The 21,410-nt window shown below is 42.6% G+C and overlaps 1 protein-coding gene across 1 annotated transcript; it reads right to left on the reverse strand.

The window, feature by feature from the left end:
- Positions 1-1,824: 1,824 nt before the first annotated feature.
- LOC121547447 (zinc finger protein 14-like) lies at positions 1,825-20,224 on the reverse strand. The gene is made up of 7 exons (XM_041858745.2): positions 20,043-20,224; positions 5,616-5,818; positions 5,396-5,497; positions 5,135-5,230; positions 4,910-5,020; positions 4,684-4,807; positions 1,825-4,569 (listed from the first exon to the last, which is right to left on the reverse strand). Exons 1-7 carry the CDS (start codon positions 20,068-20,070, stop codon positions 2,096-2,098), a joined length of 3,138 nt encoding a protein of 1,045 aa, XP_041714679.2. The 5' UTR covers positions 20,071-20,224; the 3' UTR covers positions 1,825-2,095.
- Positions 20,225-21,410: the final 1,186 nt, after the last annotated feature.

A 21,410-nucleotide genomic window follows, 5' to 3' on the forward strand; every position in this document is an offset into this window, starting at 1 on the left:
TAGTGAACTCGTTTTATGGTGTTTGCTAGAGCTGACCTACTTTCTGCTTTTCATTTTACAGACGAACGTTGCTGGCTAACAAGTAGATTCCACTCAATTCAAGGTATAGTATACCTATTAGAATTGATTTACCAATTCATTTGGTTATCAAGCTGCTGGGTTTCCTAAAATCGTTCGGTGCTTACTGCTCAAGCCGGCTAGCTAGCTAAACAGACGCCTCAAAAGTGCATAGCAAACATAAAGCTCAAAGTAGGCATTCTCAACACTGGACTGGCCAAGGGCAGGTATTTGTTAGTTTGTCTCCAGTGAAAGTGACCAATCTAAGATTTCTAGACACGCACCCGCCTTTAAGCCCCCTACCCATCAGCCTGAAATCCAAACCCAAAGGTGCCAAGACTTGAGAGTGCAATTTAAGAAATTGAGAGTGAAAACTTCACAATGAGAAGTAACTTGCTGGTGGACAATTGAATACATTAAAATTAATATTTTACACATTTGAATCACGTTTCTTTGCTTACAGGTTTATGTACTGTTTAAGACATTTTTCTTTTTGATCTGTGACAATGATGTTCTGCTCGCTCAGTCACACTAGCAAGCTCTCAAGTTTAATTTGCACGCTCGACTGGCCTGCGCACTCGCGGGACACCTCTGCTAGCTTGATCATATTTATTCTCTCTCGATGGTCAGGTAATGATGTTTCATCTTGCTCACATGCGCCATCTCATGCGCGTTCGACTTTTGAATTTGATTTGACACCATACATGTGATTACTGCAAACCTAGACAGGGATGTGTGTGCATATGAAGCCATAGACGGGTTGGTTGTTTAGCAACAAAGCCTACTTGTGCGCAACTATGGGGCAAAACAGGCGGGGTTTGCTTAGATTGTTGACAACATGTAAGCTACATTTCGTCTCCATTGTTTATTGAAAACAAATACATTTGCACAATAAGCACTTCTCTCAAATACATTGCTACAGTTGTTGATTTGCTAGTTAGCAAATTTTTGCCACATTAGCATTGATATGAAATCAGTCAAAACAAGACATTGTATCAAGAACAAGATGAAATTAGCCACTTACGATTCCCCCACCCTCTGACTTCTGCCCCATGGAAGCACCATCTTTAGCCCAAAGGCCGGCAGATGGAGATATTGAGTCGTTTCAGCTTACCATCCAAAGGGAATTTATGCAGCCGACTATACACTCATATCCCGTGGACCGGTTCGTACATAAAACATTCTCCATTCAGGCTGCAAAGGCATTGACTTCCTCCTTAACTCGATCTAATGGCGAGAAGGCAAAAGAAAGGGAAAATATGCACTTTCATTATATAACACCATTGTATGGTGGCTAATGCTACTTCCTGACATTGCGTACAGCGTTCAGAACTAGTGTAAACGGAGTGCTGCAACCTGATTGGCTGAATGTGATTTACAACATCCGGGACTAGCATTTAGCCACTCCAGCATGGTGGAGGAAAATGGTGTTTCATCAAGAAAGTATCCATATTTTCACCATTAAATCGAGTTAAGGAAATCAACACCTTTGCAACCTGTATGGAGAATGTTTTACGTACGAACCAGTCCACGGGGGATAGGAGTGTAGAACCTGCTGCATAGATTCCTTTTGGACGGTAAGATGAAACGACTCAATATCACCATCTGCCGGCCTTTCAGCTAATGTAGCCAATGTGAAATGGCTAGCCGGGTTGAGGCAAGGAGAGGGACTGAAGGAACACTGTTATACATTAAATATGCCATTTAGCAGACGCTTTTATCCAAAGCGACTTACAGTCATGTGTGCATACATTTTTACGTATGGGTGGTCCCGGGGATCGAACCCACTACCCTGGCGTTACAAGCGCCATGCTCTACCAATTGAGCTACAGAGGACCACATACGCAAAACCATAACCCCCAAAGTATTTTATTCTACTTGTATTTAATTTCACTTATGGGAGAAAAGTATAACTGCAGTTATATGAAAAGGGGAAAACTTTTTGTTTTAAATGGGAAATGCTTTATCAGGCCACAATCTTATCAACTGTACATCTTGTTACATTAAGCACATTTGGGGGGCAGGGGGGATTAACATTTCAATACAGTGATGTACATGATCGTTTATGTACATTCAACAGAGTTTTACGTTCGAAAGCTTTCCCACAGTCCAGGCATTTAAAAGGCTTCTCGTTTGAGTGTGTAGACATGTGTCTCTTCAGGGAGTCATGGTAGTTAAAGCTTTTGTCACAGAGGGAACATGAATACGGCTTCTCCCCTGTATGAGTCCGGTAGTGCGTAGTGAGATAATTGGCTTGAACAAAGCCCTTTCCACAGACGTTGCACTTGAACGGCCGCTCTCCAGTATGGTATCTCATGTGTATCCTCAGTTCAGCTCTCGACCTGAAAGCCTTATCGCAACTCTTATGATTGCATTTAAAAGGCCTCTCCCCCGTGTGAATCAGATCATGCCTTTTCAATGCATTTGCACAAACAAACTGCTTGCCACAGTACGTACACGGGTAACGCACCCCGCCATGCTTAGTCTTCTCGTGGTTCGCACGGGAATTACTAAGCCTGAAGGGTTTCCCACAATGGCGACATGGGAAACGACACTCTGTGGATTTTTCACCATGGCTATTCTGCATGTGTTGTTTCAGGTCAATGTTGGTACAGAAGGCCTTGCCACACTCCCAGCAGAGACAAGGCCTGTCGTCAGAGTGCCTTTTCTCGTGTTCGACTAGGTCGTAATTGTAGATGAATCTCTTTGGACACTGGGAGCACTGTAAGGGGAGGTTCCCGGTGTGAACCATCTCGTGTTTGATGAGTGAATGGAACTTCTTGTAGCTTTTTGGACAGTGGGTGCAGACGAACGGTCCGCTGAACTTATGGACATCCAGATAGTGTGTTCTGAGGTTTGTGAGCATGAAGCTCTCCTCACACATGCTGCACTGAACGGGCCTGTGCCAAAGCTTGTGTCTGGTTAAAGTTTCTAAGTCAGGCAATACCTTCCTGCACCCTGTGCAATAGAGCGGGCCGTGGATAAGTTTGTGTTTCCTCAGTTTTGATTGGATCGTGAATGTCTTCTCACATTTGTCACACTCAAAACGTATGTTGAAGCTGTCGAGCTCAGCAGCGTCAACTGTCCGAACCTTGCAATAGCGTCTGAGATGGACCCTCAAACCTCCGCTGTGTATGAACTTCATCCCACACTGAGGATGAGGGCAGGAGAAAGGGCGCTCGCCTGAGTGAGTTCTCATGTGATACTCAAATGCTCCAGCAGTCACGTATTTACCACAAATACGGCATATATGTTTTGGTTTTTGGAAGGTTTTTCGGTTTGGCTTCTTTGCTGTGCTGGAGCACTTGGGTCTTTTGGTCTGGCTGAGTTCTGGGTCGTAAGATGGGTCCTGGGGAGTACTGGTGGGGAACGAGTCACTGTCATCAAGTGTTGCCTCAAGAGTAACACCACTGGGCGGCTCTGTGTCTTCTCCCTCAGGTGACAGTTTCTGGACTGTTTTCGCTTCTCCGAGTGAATAGTGGCGATTCGCAGAGTGAATCTTCATGTGGGTACTCAAGTATCCAATGCGATGCACAATCTTGCCGCACACCTTGCACGTTCTACGGTTTATTGAGGATTGTGCGAATTCTGCCTCACACATAGTAAACGGAGCAATACTGCCCTCTCCAGAGGGAACCTCCTCTTGTTGCAGAGTTTCAAACAGACATGACTTTCTGTGAGTTTGCAAAGTGTACAAGTGCTTGAAAGTCTTCTGACAATTGCGACACTGATAGGTGCGACCGTTCTTATGGGTTTGCATGTGCTTTTTCATGTCTGAAAAGCGGGATAAGACACGTCCACACACTGTGCACATATTGGGGTTTTGGGCTGTTTTAACTGTCTTGCAGACACGTTTTTTCTGTTCTGAAAATTCAGTTATGGTTTGTTTCAAATCTCGTGCTAGATATGTCTTCATCTTACTGTTTCTTCTCACTGGTTTTAAGGGCAATGTCAGGTTAGTGGTGTCAATCCTTTGTAGCTCCACTGAGGGCTTGTGAAGCATGGACGATATGATCGTATCAGACAGGTCTATGCTTTTCATTTGTGCAGGGCTAGGTTTTCTGTGTTTTTGTCCATCAGGCATGCCACTGGCGTCATTTCTCTCTCTTTTGTGCCTTTTGAGTTTACTGGCTTTGACTAAAGGCGCCATCTTCCCATCTTCCCCTAAAACCATCACTGTTTCATACACTGGTTCCACCTCTTCAGTCTCAGCAAACTCTGCATTATCCTCTTCCTCCTCATCATTAATAACTGAGGATGCTTTTTCCTTTCTCTCACATTCCACCCTCTCCTCTTCTATTACATCTATACTTGTCCCAGGTTCCATCTTTGTGTACTCTGTCAGTGTTGCAGAGTCCACCTCCAACTCTTTGGTGAATGTATCCATAAAGACGTTCAAGGACGATATGTGTGTTTCTGACTCTGTCTGTTCGGTTGCAATCACCACCCTTTCTACTGGAGGGAGACAGAGAGCTGAGAGAATGCAGTCCCCATCGGTGGGAGACAAAGTATCTAGAAAGGGAAGAGAAGAGGATGAATGAAAGACAAAGTTTGTATAGTGAATAAATGTTAATGTCCCTACAGAAGAAAAGCCAACATCTACATGGGTCCTGTGAAATTGCCTACCATGGTTGTCCAGCTGGCCCAGGTCTCTGTGGTACTGAAGCAGGGTTTTCAGCTGCTGAGGGTGAGACACTGACTCAACACATTCCTCAAGAACAGAGGGGGCGTCGCTGAGCAGCAAGGCAGCCTGACACAATGAGGAATACAGAGAAGGAATATAGGTAGAATTCACATAATGCCTAAGTGTCAAGTCCATGATTCCTCTATATAATTGTATTTCTACTAGTACCTGTTGGAAGTTTGTCACAGGAAGTAGCTTCTCCAGTCTCGAAAGGAATTGCCACATGAGTTTCTGTATGGCTGCGTCATAACTGGGACCAAATTCTACAGGAAAAACATCCTAAAACAGAGTAAAGGAATATGAGCTAAGAAAACATCTCAGGAGATTATTGGATTTGTGGAAATACACAGCAGTCACATGGAAATGACACACAACTATTCCATACCCACTGACCTGGAAGAAATGTTTCCTCTCATCTTGGTCTTTCAGAAGGGTTTGAACCAGCCCCAGGAAGTTGGATTCAGATAATCCTACCTCTGCATCAGTCGCCTTAAACACAGAATATCAATATGTTGCCTTAAATCAGGACATCCGAAATGATAGCTTGCCATTTAGGCTGCATATGTTTATGACGTAATGTATCACTGTAATATCAGAAATATTTATGACTGACTGATACAGACATTAGCTGATTCTCTGCCATGAGCAGCTCACCTGTGTCCCCCAGAGAGGTGTAAGGGTTTGTATCCTGTCCAGGTGTGGCTGAATGGTCTGGAGGTCTGTGATCGGCTTGGAGCGACACAACTCCAGGACCAGCTGAAAGCAGAGCAAACCAGTCAGAAGATGTAGAGGGGACAACATACATTACTAAATATGTTCATATCTCATATTTCCCCACATAATGATGAGCACCAGCTCCACCCCTCTCTCTCACCCGTGCTCGAAGACCCAGAATAAGTTGGGCCCTCTGACTGTCATTCAGAAGCTCTGGCACCATCTCTGTAACCATGGTAACAAACTCCTCCAGCATCCCATAATCCATCACGTGTCTCTGCTGGATCGTTTGCCAGATGGCTGCTGAGACCAGGCGCAGTGGTGGGACCATGAGGCGCAGAGTGGGGAGAGGAAGAGGGGGACCTGAAACAGAGAATTTGGTTTTGATGAGGACAGCAATGCCTTTTGTTACAACTGATTCAGTTAGGTTTAGGGTTGAACAATGCAAAAATGGGTGCTAGTGGTAGAAAGAAAATGTGTTTGAGCCAATACTAGCCAGATCGTTCCAACCTGAGATTCATGAAGTAAATACAACCTTTCAGGTCGGAACGCACGGCTGCCTAAATGAGGTTAGTGTGGAGCCGGCGCGGGATACGGCTGAGAAAACGTACCTCAATCCAGAGATGGAAGATGTCGCTGTACTCCAATTATCCCATTATCGAAAATGATTGATCAAGAAGATTTAAATACTGCTCGTTTTTTATTAAACTGCCTTTTTCGTCCTCATGCTAGGTAGCATAAGCCACAGCAGCTATTTTGGAATGGCACATTGCGTTGAGCATCAAAGGATAGTCAGCCAATCAGGCTCCTTTGTTGTTCAACGCAACGTTATATGTGCCATTCCAAAATGGCTGCTGTTGCTTCTGCTACCCAGCATGAGGACGAAAAAGGCAGTTTAATTACAAACTAGCAGTATTTCAATCTTCAACTTATAATTTAGGATAATTAGGAGTACAGCGACATCATCCATCTCTGGACTGAGGTACTTTTCCCCAGCCATATACCGCGCCGAATCCGCACTGTCCACATTAACCGTGACACCCAACATTGGAAAAACAAGTTTCCTAAATTGCATCCTGTACAGGTCCAAACCTAAAAAATAATGTCAAACATTACATAGAGCATCTCCTTAGACCCAGATGTATCCATTAGTAGTATTTGTTGTGTCAGTATATTTATTGTGGCTTCAATAGCCTCTGAAACATTAGAAACATGTCCACTCGTTCGAGATGTAACAATTCAAAGATAAACATTTGCATCGGGGACCGATGTGTAAGATAGTACTGCATCGGTCCACGGACCCCAAACCGATCCAAATGTAGCATGCGTCGGTCAGAAAAATGTATTCAAGCGTTACGAATCACATATTCACTAAAATGTTTTGCTCCCATTACTTTTTTTCTAACTACCTACCTTCCGAAAACGCTTCATCTTTTGTGACAACTCAAGCATCCTTTCCTTCAGTGTCGAACTAAGCATATAACTGTGTTGACAGTCAGTGATCTACATGTAATTTTGCATGCCGAACAACCCTAGGGAATATCAGTAACCTAGTCAAACTGTGCACTATGCCCAGCTTCGCTCACTGACCAACGCAAGGTAGGCAGCCTGTTCCTGATTTTGCATATCTGCATGGCACCTTCAGCACTCAAATGCTACAATGGCTTGCACGATATTAGGCTTTATTAGTTGACTGACAACCTATGTAAATCTGCTAGATTTTTGGGTGCTTTCGAGACAAATGGCAACTCGGGAAAAATACTTTGAAGAATCTCAAATATAAAATATATTTTGATTTGATTAACACTTTTTTGGTTACTACATGATTCCATATGTGTTATTTCATAGTTTTGATGTCTTCACTATTATTCTACAATATAGAAAATAGTAAAAATTAAGAAAAACCCTGGAATGAGTAGGTGTGTCCAAACTTTTGACTGGTACTGTATGTATGTACACTATAGGTCAAAAAAGTTTTAGAACACCTACACATTCAAGGGTTTTTCTTTATTTTTACTATTTTCTACTTTGTAGAGTAATAGTGAAGACATCAAAACTATGAAATAATGTAGTAACCAAAAAAAGTATTAAACAAATCAAAATATATTTTATATTTGATTCTTCAAATAGCCACCCTTTGCCTTACGACAGCTTTGCACACTCTCTGTCCGACTCATCCCAAACCATCTCAATTTGGTTGAGGTCGGGAGATTGCGGAGGCCAGGTCATCTGATGCAGCACTCAATCACTCTCTTTCTTGGTAAAACAGCCCTTACACAACCTGGAGGTGTGTTGGGTCATTGTCCTGTTGAAAAACAAATGATAGTCCCACTAAGCGCAAACCAGATGGGATGGCGTATCGCTGCAGAATGCTCCAAAACCACCATAAAAAAGCCAGACTACGGTTTGCAACTGCACATGGGGACAAAGATCGTACTTTTTGGAGAAATGTCCTCTGGTCTGATGAAACAAAAACAGAACTGTTTGGCCATAATGACCATCGTTATGTTTGGAGGAAAAAGAGGTAGGCTTGCAAGCCGAAGAACACCATCCCACCCGTGAAGCACAGGGGTGGCAGCATCATGCTGTGGGGGTGCTTTGCTGCAGGAGGGACTGGTGCACTTCACAAAATAGATGGCATCATGAGGAAGGAAAATTATGTGGATATATTGAAGCAACATCTCAAGACATCAGTCAGGAAGTTAAAGCTTGGTCGCAAATGGGTCTTCCAAATGGACAATGACCCCAAGCATACTTCCAAAGTTGTGGCAAAAAGGCTTAAGGACAACAAAGTCAAGGTATTGGAGTGGCCATCACAAAGCCCTGACCTCAATCCTATAGAACATTTGTGGGCAGAACTGAAAAAGCGTGTGCGAGCAAGGAGGCCAACAAACCTGACTCCGTTACACCAGCTCTGTCAGGAGGAATGGGCCAGAATTCACCCATCTTATTGTGGGAAGCATGTGGAAGGCTACCCGAAATGTTTGACCCAAGTTAAACAATTTAAAGGCAATGCTACCAAATACTAATTGAGTGTATGTAAACTTCTGACCCCACTGGGAATGTGATGAAAGAAATAAACGCTGATATAAATCATTCTCTCTGCTATTATTCTGACATTTCACATTCTTAAAATAAAGTGGTGATCCTAACTGACCTAAAACAGGGAATTTTTACTAGGATTAAATGTCAGGAATTGTGAAAAACTGAGTTTATATGCATTTGGCTAAGGTGTATGTAAACTTCTGACTTCAACTGTATGTAAACTCAGCAAAAAAAGAAACGTCCCCTTTTCAGGACCCTGGTCTTTCAAAGATAATTCGTAAAAATCCAAATATATTCACAAATCTTCATTGTAAAGGGTTTAAACACTGTTTCCCATGCTTGTTCAATGAACCATAAACAATTAATGAACATACACCTGTGGAACAGTCGTTAAGACACTAACAGCTTACAGACGGTAGGCAATTAAGGTCACAGTTATGAAAACGTAGGACACTAAAGAGGCCTTTCTACTGACTCTGAGAAACACCAAAAGAAAGATGCCCAGGGTCCCTGCTCATCTGCGTGAACGTGCCTTAGGCATGCTGCAAGGAGGCATGAGGACTGCAGATGTGGCCAGGGCAATAAATTGCAATGTCCGTACTGTGAGATGCCCAAGACAGCGCTACAGGGAGACAGGACGGACAGCTGATCGTCCTCACAGTGGCAGACCACGTGTAACAACACCTGTACAGGATCGGTACATCCGAACATCACACCTGCGGGACAGGTACAGGATGGCAACAACAACTGCCGAGTTACACCAGGAACGCACAATCCCTCCATCAGTGCTCACACTGTCCACAATCGGCTGAGAGAGGCTGGACTGAGGGCTTGTAGGCCTGTTGTAAGGCAGGTCCCTCACCAGACATCTCCGGCAACAACGTCGCCTACGGGCACAAACCCACCGTTGCTGGACCAGACAGGACTGGCAAAAAGTGCTCTTCACTGACGAGTCGCAGTTGTCTCACCATGGGTGGTCGGATTCGCGTTTATCGAAGGAATGAGCGTTACGCTGAGGCCTGTACTCTGGAGCGGGATCGATTTGGAAGTGGAGGGTCTGTCATGGTCTGGGGCGGTGTGTCACAGCATCATTGGACTGAGCTTGTTGTCATTGCAGGCAATCTCAACGCTATGCGTTACAGGGAAGACCTCCTCCTCCCTCATGTAGTACCCCTTCCTGCAGGCTCATCCTGACATGACCCTCCAGCATGACAATGCCACTAGCCATACTGCTCGTTCTGTGCGTGATTTCCTGCAAGACAGGAATGTCAGTGTTCTGCCATGGCCAGCGAAGAGCCCGGATCTCAATCCCATTGAGCACGTCTGGGCCCTGTTGGATCAAAGGGTGAGGGCTAGGGCCATTCCCCCCAGAAATGTCTGGGAACCTGCAGGTGCCTTGGTGGAAGAGTGGGGTAACATCTCACAGCAAGAACCGGCAAATCTGGTGCAGTCCATGAGGAGGAGATGCACTGCAGTACTTAATGCAGCTAGTGGCCACACCAGATACTGACTCTTACTTCTGATTTTGACCCCCCCCCCTCCTTTTGTTCAGGGACACAGTATTCAATTTGTTAGTCACATGTCTGTGGAACTTGTTCAGTTTGTCTCAGTTGTTGAATCTTGTTATGTTCATACAAATATTTACACATGTTAAGTTTGCAACTCTGCCTAGAAGGTCAGCATCCCGGAGTCGTCTCTTCACTGTTGACGTTGAGACTGGTGTTTTGCGGGTACTATTTAATGAAGCTGCCAGTTGAGGACCTGTGAGGCATCAGTTCCTCAAACTAGACACTAATGTATTTCTCCCCTTGCTCAGTTGTGTACCGGGGCCTCCCACTCCTCTTTCTATTCTGGTTAGAGCCAGTTTGCTTTGTTCTGTGAAGGGGGTAGTACACAGCGTTGTACGAGATCTTCAGTTTCTTGGCAATTTCTCGCATGGAATAGCCTTCATTTCTCAGAACAAGAATAGACTGACGAGTTCCAAAGACATTTATTTGTTTCTGGCCATTTTCAGCCTGTAATCGAACCCAAAATTGCTGATGCTCCAGATACTCAACTAGTCTCAAGAAGGCCAGTTTTATTTATTCTTTAAATCAGCACAAGTTTTCAGCTGTGCTAATATAATTGCAAAAGGGTTTTCTAATGATCAATTACCCTTTTAAAATGATAAACCTGGATTAGCAAACAACGTGCCATTGGAACACAGGACTGATGGTTGCTGATAATGGGCCTCTGTATGCCTATGTAGATATTCCATTAAAAATCAGCCGTTTCCAGCTACAATAGCCATTTACAAAAACGTCTACACTATATTTCTGATCAATTTGATGTTATTTTAATGGACAAAATAAATGCTTTTCTTTCGACAACAAGGACATTTCTAAGTGACCCCAAACTTTTGAACGGTAGTGTGTGTGTGTATATACACACACACACACACACACACACACACACACACACACACACACACACACACACACACACACACACACACACACACACACACACACACACACACACAGTGTGGGAAAAAAGTATTTGATCCCCTGCTGATTTTGTACGCTTGCCCACTGACAAAGACATGATCAGTCTATAATTTTAATGGTAGATTTATTTGAACAGTGAGAGACAGAATAACAACAAAAAAATCCAGAAAAACACATGTCAAAAATGTTATAAATTGATTTGCATTTTAATGAGGGAAATAAGTATTTGACCCCTCTGCAAAACATTACTTAGTGGCAATCACAGAGGTCAGACGTTTCTTGTAGTTGGCCACCAGGTTTGCACACATCTCAGGAGGGATTTTGTCCCACTCCTCTTTGCAGATCTTCTCCAAGTCATTAAGATTTCGAGGCTGACGTTAGGCAACTCAAACCTTCAGCTCCCTCCACAGATTTTCTATGGGATTAAGGTCTGGAGACTGGCTAGGCCACTCCAGGACCTTAATGTGCTTCTTCTTGAGCCACTCCTTTGTTGCCTTGGCCGTGTGTTTTGGGTCATTGTCATGCTGGAATACCCATCCACGACCCATTTTGAAATGCCCTGGCTGAGGGAAGGAGGTTCTCACCCAAGATTTGACGGTACATGGCCCCGTCCATCGTCCCTTTGATGCGGTGAAGTTGTCCTGTCCCCTTAGCAGAAAAACACCCCCAAAGCATAATGTTTCCACCTCCATGTTTGACAATGGGGATGGTGTTCTTGGGGGTCATAGGCAGCATTCCTCCTCCTCCAAACACGGCGAGTTGAGTTGATGCCAAAGAGCTCGATTTTGGTCTCATCTGACCACAACACTTTCACCCAGTTCTCCTCTGAATCATTCAGATGTTCATTGGCAAACTTCAGACGGGCATGTATATGTGCTTTCTTGAGCAGGGGGACCTTGCGGGCGCTGCAGGATTTCAGTCCTTCACGGCGTAGTGTGTTACCAATTGTTTTCTTGGTGACTATGGTCCCAGCTGCCTTGAGATCATTGACAAGATCCTCCCGTGTAGTTCTGGGCTGATTCCTCACCGTTCTCATGATCATTGCAAATCCACGAGGTGAGATCTTGCATGGAGCCCCAGGCCGAGGGAGATTGACAGTTATTTTGTGTTTCTTCCATTTTTGAATAATCGCACAAACTGTTGTCACCTTCTCACCAAGCTGCTTGGCGATGGTCTTGTAGCCCATTCCAGCCTTGTGTAGGTCTACAATCTTGTCCCTGACATCCTTGGAGAGCTCTTTGGTCTTGGCCATGGTGGAGAGTTTGGAATGTGATTGATTGATTGCTTCTGTGGACAGGTGTCTTTTATACAGGTAACAAACTGAGATTAGGAGCACTCCCTTTAAGTGTGCTCCTAATCTCAGCTCATTACCTGTATAAAAAAAAGACACCTGGGAGCCAGAAATCTTTCTGATTTCTAAATGCAAATTAATTTCTTAAAAATCATACGTGATTTTCTGGATTTTTGTTTTAGATTCCGTCTCTCACAGTTGAAGTGTACATATGATCAAAATTACAGACATCTACATGCTTTGTAAGTAGGAAAACCTGCAACAACAAAAAAATCGGCAGTGTATCAAATACTCCCCACTGTACTTTTTTCCCCTCACTGTGTGTATGTATGTATGTATGTATACACACACACACACAGTGAGGGAAAAAAGTATTTGATCCCCTGCTGATTTTGTACGTTTGCCCACTGACAAAGAAATGATCAGTCTATAACCAAGTATTAAGTCATGTTTTGCAGAGGGGTCAAATACTTATTTCCCTCATTAAAATATTAATCAATTCATAAGATTTTTGACATGCATCTTTGTCAGTGGGCTAACGTACAAAATCAGCAGGGGATCAACTACTTTTTCCCACTCACTGTACATGAGCTCTGGTATTCGCAACAATTTTCCTTTTTCACTCACTTAACTCCACACTTTTCCAAACACAAAAACTCACACCACCTTCCATCACAATACACCCACACATACTGTGCTTTCTATGTCCTCTGTTTTTGTCCCTACCATGTGGATTCTGAGTACTTTTGTGTTCCAGTTCCTTATATTTGAAGACGTATTATTTAGTTAATTATCCTTTATTCTAATGTGGTCTTATCTATTTATAAAATACTATAAATAGAAAGTCAAATACTAATTATTTTCCAACATCCCCTATCTTGTATCTTGTAGTTTATTTCTTTATCAATTGTTACTTTTGTTTTCCTATATTTTATTTTTTTATTACAACCCCTACTATCGATAGTAGTGGGTGTTCCATTATTCGACTCCTCTATTGGAACTTTGTAATATTTAGAATAGCCATGGAGTAGTATTGGTGTCTCAGAACATTTGGTTATCAATATACAGTTTATCGACAATGAGAGCTACACGTTTACCTTTTAATCTATTCTCCTTGAAGAGTGGGTACAGAACTTTGCACCATTCTGCAATTTCCTTCGGGAACTGATCATTCATGCCAGCGAGTCTTTTACCCAGGCTTTTAACCATTATTTTATCTTTAAAAATGCAGATTTGTCAACGATTGGGTGCTCATATCCCTGTCCTCTCGGTCTTAAACTGTGTACACGTTCAAGTTGGATTTTGTCTACAACATCGCCTGGGATCTGTAGCACTGTAATAAATAATTATTTCACTACAATTTCAGGATTTGCGCCTTATTTTTCTTTGAAACCAGTAAGTACCAGATTCTCTCTCATAGATCTTGTCTGCATGTCAAGTAAGGCTTCTCTCAGAAAGATGTTCTCCTTTAAGTTCATTAACGTCCGTTTCAATCTTATTGATTGTCCCTTTTAGCTTGTTTGTTTCTTTCTCCATTGTCGCAGCTTTCTCGTCACTCATCTCGAGGCTCGCCTTCAACTCCTTTATATCTTTACTGACCAATTCAAATATGCCCAGTTTGTCATTTATCGACTTTAACAGATAGGTTTCCACCCTTACCATTCCGGGAGATGAAAAACATAAATCTGTCCGTCAAGGAGTCTCGTTTTCTTTTGGGGTTTGGTTCTCCATGTTTACTCTCCGTCATGTTTGGTTGTTGTTTGCTTTGGTAATATTGGTCGATACATTTCAATAGCCTTATAATTTATTTTGTTATCCAGATTGAAGGTTATTACCCACAAGTACGTGGAGTGAAGAGCTAATATTTAGTCAAACTTACAGATATTGAATATTACACCGCTGTGTTCAGTCTGCTCTTTCCATGACAGACTAACCAGGTGAAAGCTATGATCCACTTCAAATCAGTGCCAGACGAAAGGGAGGAGACAGGTTAAAGAAGGATTTTTAAGCCTTGATACAATTGAGACATGGATTGTGCATGTGTGCCATTCAGAGGGTGAATGGGCAAGAAAAACAGGCTACATTGCCTGCCGCCGCCCCCCCCCCTAATCTGATAGTGGTAGCTGCCTAGTCTCCCTTATGGCTCCGATAAGGTGCCTACATAGTATACGCCATAGACATACAGTGAGGGAAAAAAGTATTTGATCCCCTGCTGATTTTGTACGTTTGCCCACTGACAAAGAAATGATCAGTCTATAATTTTAATGGTAGGTTTATTTGAACAGTGAGACACAGAATAACAACAACAAAATCCAGAAAAACGCATGTCAAAAATGTTATGAATTGATTTGCATTTTAATGAGGGAAATAAGTATTTGACCCCCTCTCAATCAGAAAGATTTCTGGCTCCCAGATGTCTTTTATACAGGTAATGAGCTGAGATTAGGAGCACACATAAAGGGAGTGCTCCTAATCTCAGTTTGTTACCTGTATAAAAGACACCTGTCCACAGAAGCAATCAATCACATTCCAAACTCTCCACCATGGCCAAGACCAAAGAGCTCTCCAAGGATGTCAGGGACAAGATTGTAGACCTACACAAGGCTGGAATGGGCTACAAGACCATCACCAAGCAGCTTGGTGCGAAGGTGACAACAGTTGGTGCGATTATTCGCAAATGGAAGAAACAAAAGAACTGTCAATCTCCCTCGGCCTGGGGCTCCATGCAAGATCTCACATCGTGGAGTTGCAATGATCATGAGAACGGTGAGGAATCAGCCCAGAACTACACGGGAGGATCTTGTCAATGATCTCAAGGCAGCTGGGACCATAGTCACCAAGAAAACAATTGGTAACACACTACGCCGTGAAGGACTGAAATCCTGCAGCGCCCGCAAGGTCCCCCTGCTCAAGAAAGCACATATACATGCCCGTCTGAAGTTTGCCATCTGAATGATTCAGAGGAGAACTGGGTGAAAGTGTTGTGGTCAGATGAGACCAAAATGGAGCTCTTTGGCATCAATTCAACTCGCCGTGTTTGGAGGAGGAGGAATGCTGCCTATGACCCCAAGAACACCATCCCCACAGTCAAACATGGAGGTGGAAACATTATGCTTTGGGGTGTTTTTCTGCTAAGGGGACAGGACAACTTCACCGCATCAAAGGGACGATGGACGGGGCCATGTACCGTCAAATCTTGGGTGAGAACCTCCTTCCCTCAGCCAGGGCATTGAAAATGGGTCGTGGATGGGTATTCCAGCATGACAATGACCCAAAACACACGGCCAAAGCAACAAAGGAGTGGCTCAAGAAGAAGCACATTAAGGTCCTGGAGTGGCCTAGCCAGTCTCCAGACCTTAATCCCATAGAAAATCTGTGGAGGGAGCTGAAGGTTGGAGTTGCCAAACGTCAGCCTCGAAACCTTAATGACTTGGAGAAGATCTGCAAAGAGGAGTGGAACAAAATCCCTCCTGAGATGTGTGCAAACCTCAAGGCCAACTACAAGAAACATCTGACCTCTGTGATTGCCAAAAAGGGTTTTGCCACCAAGTACTAAGTAATATTTTGCAGAGGGGTCAAATACTTATTTCCCTCATTAAAATGCAAATCAATTTATAACATTTTTGACATGCGTTTTTCTGGATTTTTTTGTTGTTATTCTGTCTCTCACTGTTCAAATAAACCTACCATTAAAATTATAGACTGATAATTTCTTTGTCAGTGGGCAAACGTACAAAATCAGCAGGGGATCGAATACTTTTTTCCCCTCACTGTAGTCGCCTAGGTCACTCGTTCTGCCCATTCTAACGTTAAATTGAACAGTAACTGAATGCCTCTATGCCCGTCTGCCTGCTTTATAAATGACTCACTGTCTGTAGGAACGAACCATTTTTGTGAACGGGGTGGTGTACCTAATAAAACAGGCCACTGAGCGTACACCATTTACACACACAGAAGTCAAGCTCAGACAGATCCAGCTCAGAGGCCCAGCTCATGAGCTCCATCAGCAGCAGATTCTAATTTAGAATGGAAAATGAATGTGTTCATGCAACAAATGTTAGTGCATCGAATCGTATCGATTCTTTCTATAATCAAATAGAATCGTACAGATGTAATTAGATAGTGGTGTGTGGGTAAGCTTTTTGTTCACCCGCACCCACCCTCAAAGGCTAATAACCCATCTGCCCAACTATATGAGATAAAGTGAAAAACGGAGGCCCGTACCAGACCCTAATTTTTTTGCCTAATTTAAATACATTTCGGCTTATAATTTCAAAAAAAATGGTGGGCTATTTCGAGAGCTTGGGACTATGGTTCTATCTGCATTTTTGTCAAAAGTGAGTTATTGACATAGCCTTATTCTGCTCAATGGTCTCTACCTTTATAGTACTATAAATACTCCCAATTGATGTTAATACGTTTAAAAAAAAATACAAGATAAAATTTGCTGAAACCATTTAAACCAATCAGAGATCGGAACATGAAAGCCAATTATCTCAGAATCATATTTTTGCAGATAGAACCTTTGTTCCAAGATCTCGATTTGTTAGTCAACTGTCTATAATTAAATACATGCAGCTTCTCCTCTGTCATTACATGTTGCCCTAGAAGACTAAATAAACCCTTGCTCACCAGGATGATGTCTTAAATCGATAGAACGAACGCTTCAATCTAGTTGACGTTGGTAAAGTTCTGTCATCTCTGCTTCTTTCGCAGAGCAAAGAGATTTAAGCACCGGGGAGAAAAACCAATATAGAAAAAAAAAAATTCGAAAACTGTTAAAATGTTTCTGATAATATTTCAGTTCGGCTTTGATGCATATTTTATGTGGTTGAAATACTATCAGCTTTTATGATGCTGATAAAGATAGTGTCGTCTGTAGAGGTGCTAACTGCTAATTCACATTCTGTCAAGATGCTGAAAGAAATAAATATTTATCCACTCCTGTTCCAGTCAAAATGTACACTGAACAAAAATATAAACACATTGTACCAAGTGTTGGTCCCATGTTGCATGAGCTGAAATACGCATGGTGCCAAGTGTTGGTCCCATGTTCCATGAGCTGAAATAAAAGATCCCAGACATTTTCCATGCACAAAGGTTATTTCTCTCAAATGTTGCGCACAAATTTGTTAACATCCCTGCTAGTGAGCATTTCTCCTTTGCCAAGATAATCCATCCATTTGACAGATGTGACATATCAATAAGCTGATTAAACAGCATGATAATTACACAGGTGCACCTATTGCTGGGGACAATAAAAGGCCACTCTAAAATGTGCAATTTTGTCACACAACACAATGCCACAGATGTCTCAAGTTTTGAGGGAGCGTGCAATTGCCATTCTGACTGCAGGAATGTCCACCAGAGCTGTTGCCGGAGAACTCAATGTTAATTTCTCTACCATAAGTCACCTTCAATGTTGTTTTAGAGAATTTGGCAGTACATCCAACCGGCCTCACAACCGCAGACCACGCCAGCCCAGGACCTCCACATCCGGCTTCTTCACCTGCGGGATCATCCGAGACCAGCCACCCGGGCAGCTGTGGGTTTGCACAACCGAAGAATTTCTGCATAAACTGTCAGAAACCATCTCAGGGAACCTCATCTGCGTGCTCATCGTCCTCACCAGGGTCTTGACCTGACTGCAGTTCGGCGTCATAACAGACTTCAGTCGAATTTGTATAGCGCCTCACAATCACACATAACCAGCACTGCCATCATCCTCTTTTACCACGTCACCAAATCTTTCCCAAGCATTACTTTTCTGGCCCTCTAGTCTATTTTTAACTCTCGCAGCTTTTCTCTTATTGAATTAAACTGACATGTCCTTTTTTCCTCAGAGGATCGACTAACTTTTTATGCCCCTTCCCAAAAGCATTTGGCGATTGGCTTTTAGGCTATTTTGCGCTTACAGTTAGGCCCTAAAGCTTATAGGCTTACTCACTAATGCCAGATAGCCTAAAAATAATGAAAGAAAAACCTCAATGTAGCCTATTGATATAAATCGCATAAGATTTATAAATTCAAGCCCACGCATCACTACTAGATACGTATCGAATCGTCTTGAAAGGGAAAGATGCACATCCCTACCACTCGTCTGACATCACTGGTCCCCTATACAAGCATAGGTTGTAGGCCATCCATGCCGAGTACATGTTAAATATGTTTTCCTTTCTTCTTGAAGATGTAATGTTTATGTAGAAAATTATTAATTGAAGAACAAACATTCTGAGCCAGAGCTAGAGGTAGTTTTGTAAGTGTTGCAAAAACACAACATTGGGCTTATGGGTTGTTAAACTGAGACAGGGCCACATTCATATATTGATAGCCAAGTAAGATATTGTTTCCCTTCCAAATTCTGCAAACGTGGACAAGCAAAAACTTCGAGAGCAACTTTGATGCCCCTGCTACACATCAAAAGAACAAATAGGTATATATTTTTTAAACAAAATGAGTGGCTTATGAGCTCAGAATATTGCCATTGACAACCATTAATTTCATGGTGAAGTAGTAAGATCGGCGATGTAAGTTATATGTTCCTCATACATAGAAAATTCACAAAATAGTTGATCCTTTCCAAAAGTATCTGTTTTTTATTTTTTTTATTATAAAAATCTACAAAATACTAAAATTGGGATTGGTCAAGTTGATCAATTTGGCTATCAGACCAAATATGGACTTCATTTCAGATTTAAATACCATTACAATGTTTTCCATCAGATGTAAATGCTTTGGATCAATTTTTATGTGATTTTAATAGAATTTCACAGTTTTCTTAACACACATTTATCCTACCGTTAAAGCATTTCCTGAAAATTGTTCTACAAACTTGAAATTCAAAAAACTGATTATTTTCCTAATCAGAGGCCTTTTACATGCATTTCTAAAGGGTAATAAAAAAAAGACAAAGATTAATACTGCTGTTCATAACCAAGTGGAAAGTCCTAAATACCAGTTGGTTGCATTCAAGTGCTTGGAACTCATTGAGAAACGCAGATTGGCTAATGGCCAACAAGCTGCTTCAACCATAAACTAAAAGTACAGCTCTCATGCTTGTAAACAAATTAGTGTTCAAAAACAATATTAATAGATTGCTTTTCATAAATAAATGTTTTGTTGTTACATTTAACTGCCGAAAATGCCGTTATCATGGTCATTTCCTTAATAGGTGAAGTCAGAGGTCACCATGTGGGAGAAATCTGAGCTCAGGAATGATAGAAGAGTTTCCCACTAGTAATTTCCAGTTGGAGGGGCGTTCAGATGGATTTTCCCCTGTCTTTTATGGTAAATACCTCCTTCCCACTTCACTTGGTTATTAACGCAGGGAAAGGTATGTTTCCCTGCTCAGGCATTACACATGCGTCAACCAATGGTTGCATGCGACGTCATCGACTGCGCAGTCAGGCAACAGATTGCTATATGTGGTTAGCTGATACGTAAAATACAATTCCAGGCGTTTTAAGATCTGGCATGCGTCCGCAACGCCGCGCAGAGGATCGCGGCCTAACTCTGTGGTTCAGATGTATTTGCTGCCAGAATCTCAGGTCGGAACAGTCTGGTTAAGCCAATAGTATAATATTGCCAATACATGACTAACTAGCTATATCAAAATAAAAAATAAAGACCCGAACAGTTCCCTACATTTAACAAAGAGAAAAGGAAGTGAACTTAACTGGCTAAGGTTAGCTAAATAGCTAGCTAGGTTGTCTGTACTAGCTAGCTAGTTTGTATCAGAATGATTACAAATTGTACTGCATTTTACCATTTTGTCCTGAAGTGTGTCCTGTCATCGTGCGGTCTTCGCTGCAGTCACATCTATACTTAAGAACTGTGGTGACGTTGTAAGGTTTATCAAATGAATTTCCGGCCGCAAAGTTCTTGAATGCGAAGCTGTGTAAAGCGCCAAATATTTGCCTCGTCCTCTCTGGAAGCGGGTCGTGGCTAGAAAGGATACAGTTTATGTCGAAGTGATGTCAAACTCCCGCGAGGGTTTGAATTTTACCTGCCGAAATTGGGACTTCGAATTGTTCAGAATCATTCGGTTTTAATTGAAGTATACTGAACAAAAATATAAACGCAACATGCAAAGTGTTGGTCCCATGTTTCATGAGCTGAAATAGAATATCCCAGACATTTTCAATATACACAAAAAGCTTATTTTCTCTCAACTTCTGTGCACAAATTTGTTAACATCCCTGTTAGTGAGCATTTCTCATTTGCCAAGATAATCCAACCACCTGACAGGTGTGACATACACAGAAGATGATTATACAGCATGATCATTACACAGGTGCACCTTGTGCTGGGGACAATAAAAGGTCACTCTAAAATGTGCAACACAATGCCACAGATGTCTCAAGTTTTGAGGGAGTGTGCAATTGGCATGCTGACTGCAGGAATGTCCACCAGAACTGTTGCATGATCATTGAATGTTCATTTCTCTACCATAAGCTGCCTCCAACGTCGTTTTAGAGAATTTGGCAGTACGTCCAACTGGCCACACAACCACAGACCACGTGTAACCATGACAGCCCAGGACCTCCACATCCGGCTTCTTCACTTGCTGGATCGTCTGAGGTGTGGGGAGGGGTGCTGAGGAGTATTTCTGTCTGTAATCAAACCCTTTTGTGGGGGAAAACTAATTCTGATTGGCTGGGCCTGGCTCCCCAGTGGGTGGGCCTGGGTGCCAGTTGATAACCATTGCTATGAATGCTAAGAAGCCAACCTTACTGAAGCATGCATCACTCGTTGGACTATCCCTCTGTACTGGCACAGATCTACTACTCACAGGGATCCTCTCAGGATCCCTCACCCCTGACCCATCCTGTGCTACTTTTTTCACTGCCTCAGCATACGACACCTTCTGCACTAATAATAATAATAATAAATAATATGCCATTTAGCAGACGCTTTTATCCAAAGCGACTTACAGTCATGTGCGCATACATTTTTACGTATGGGTGGTCCCGGGGATCGAACCCACTACCCTGGCGTTACAAGCGCCGTGCTCTACCAGCTGAGCTACAGAGGACCATTACTCTGATTAGCCACCTCAACCTGCCTTTCTCGCACCGGACACTTCCGATCTCCAGCAACATGGGCACCCCAAGAGTTGACACACACAACTTTA

The sequence above is a fragment of the Coregonus clupeaformis genome, chromosome 31, assembly GCF_020615455.1.
Source record: "Coregonus clupeaformis isolate EN_2021a chromosome 31, ASM2061545v1, whole genome shotgun sequence".
Classification (NCBI taxonomy): Eukaryota; Metazoa; Chordata; class Actinopteri; order Salmoniformes; family Salmonidae; genus Coregonus; species Coregonus clupeaformis.

Bases quoted from the DNA above. Each gene is read 5' to 3' on its own strand.
- LOC121547447 (XM_041858745.2), bottom strand. From the start codon at position 20,070: ATGACAGGACACACTTCAGGACAAAATG. The intron at 5,819-20,042 runs GTAAAATGCAGT...TCTCTGTTTCAG, and splicing joins ACACACTTCAGGACAAAATG to GTCCCCCTCTTCCTCTCCCC. The intron at 5,498-5,615 runs GTGAGAGAGAGG...CTCTGCTTTCAG, and splicing joins TTCTGGGTCTTCGAGCACGG to CTGGTCCTGGAGTTGTGTCG.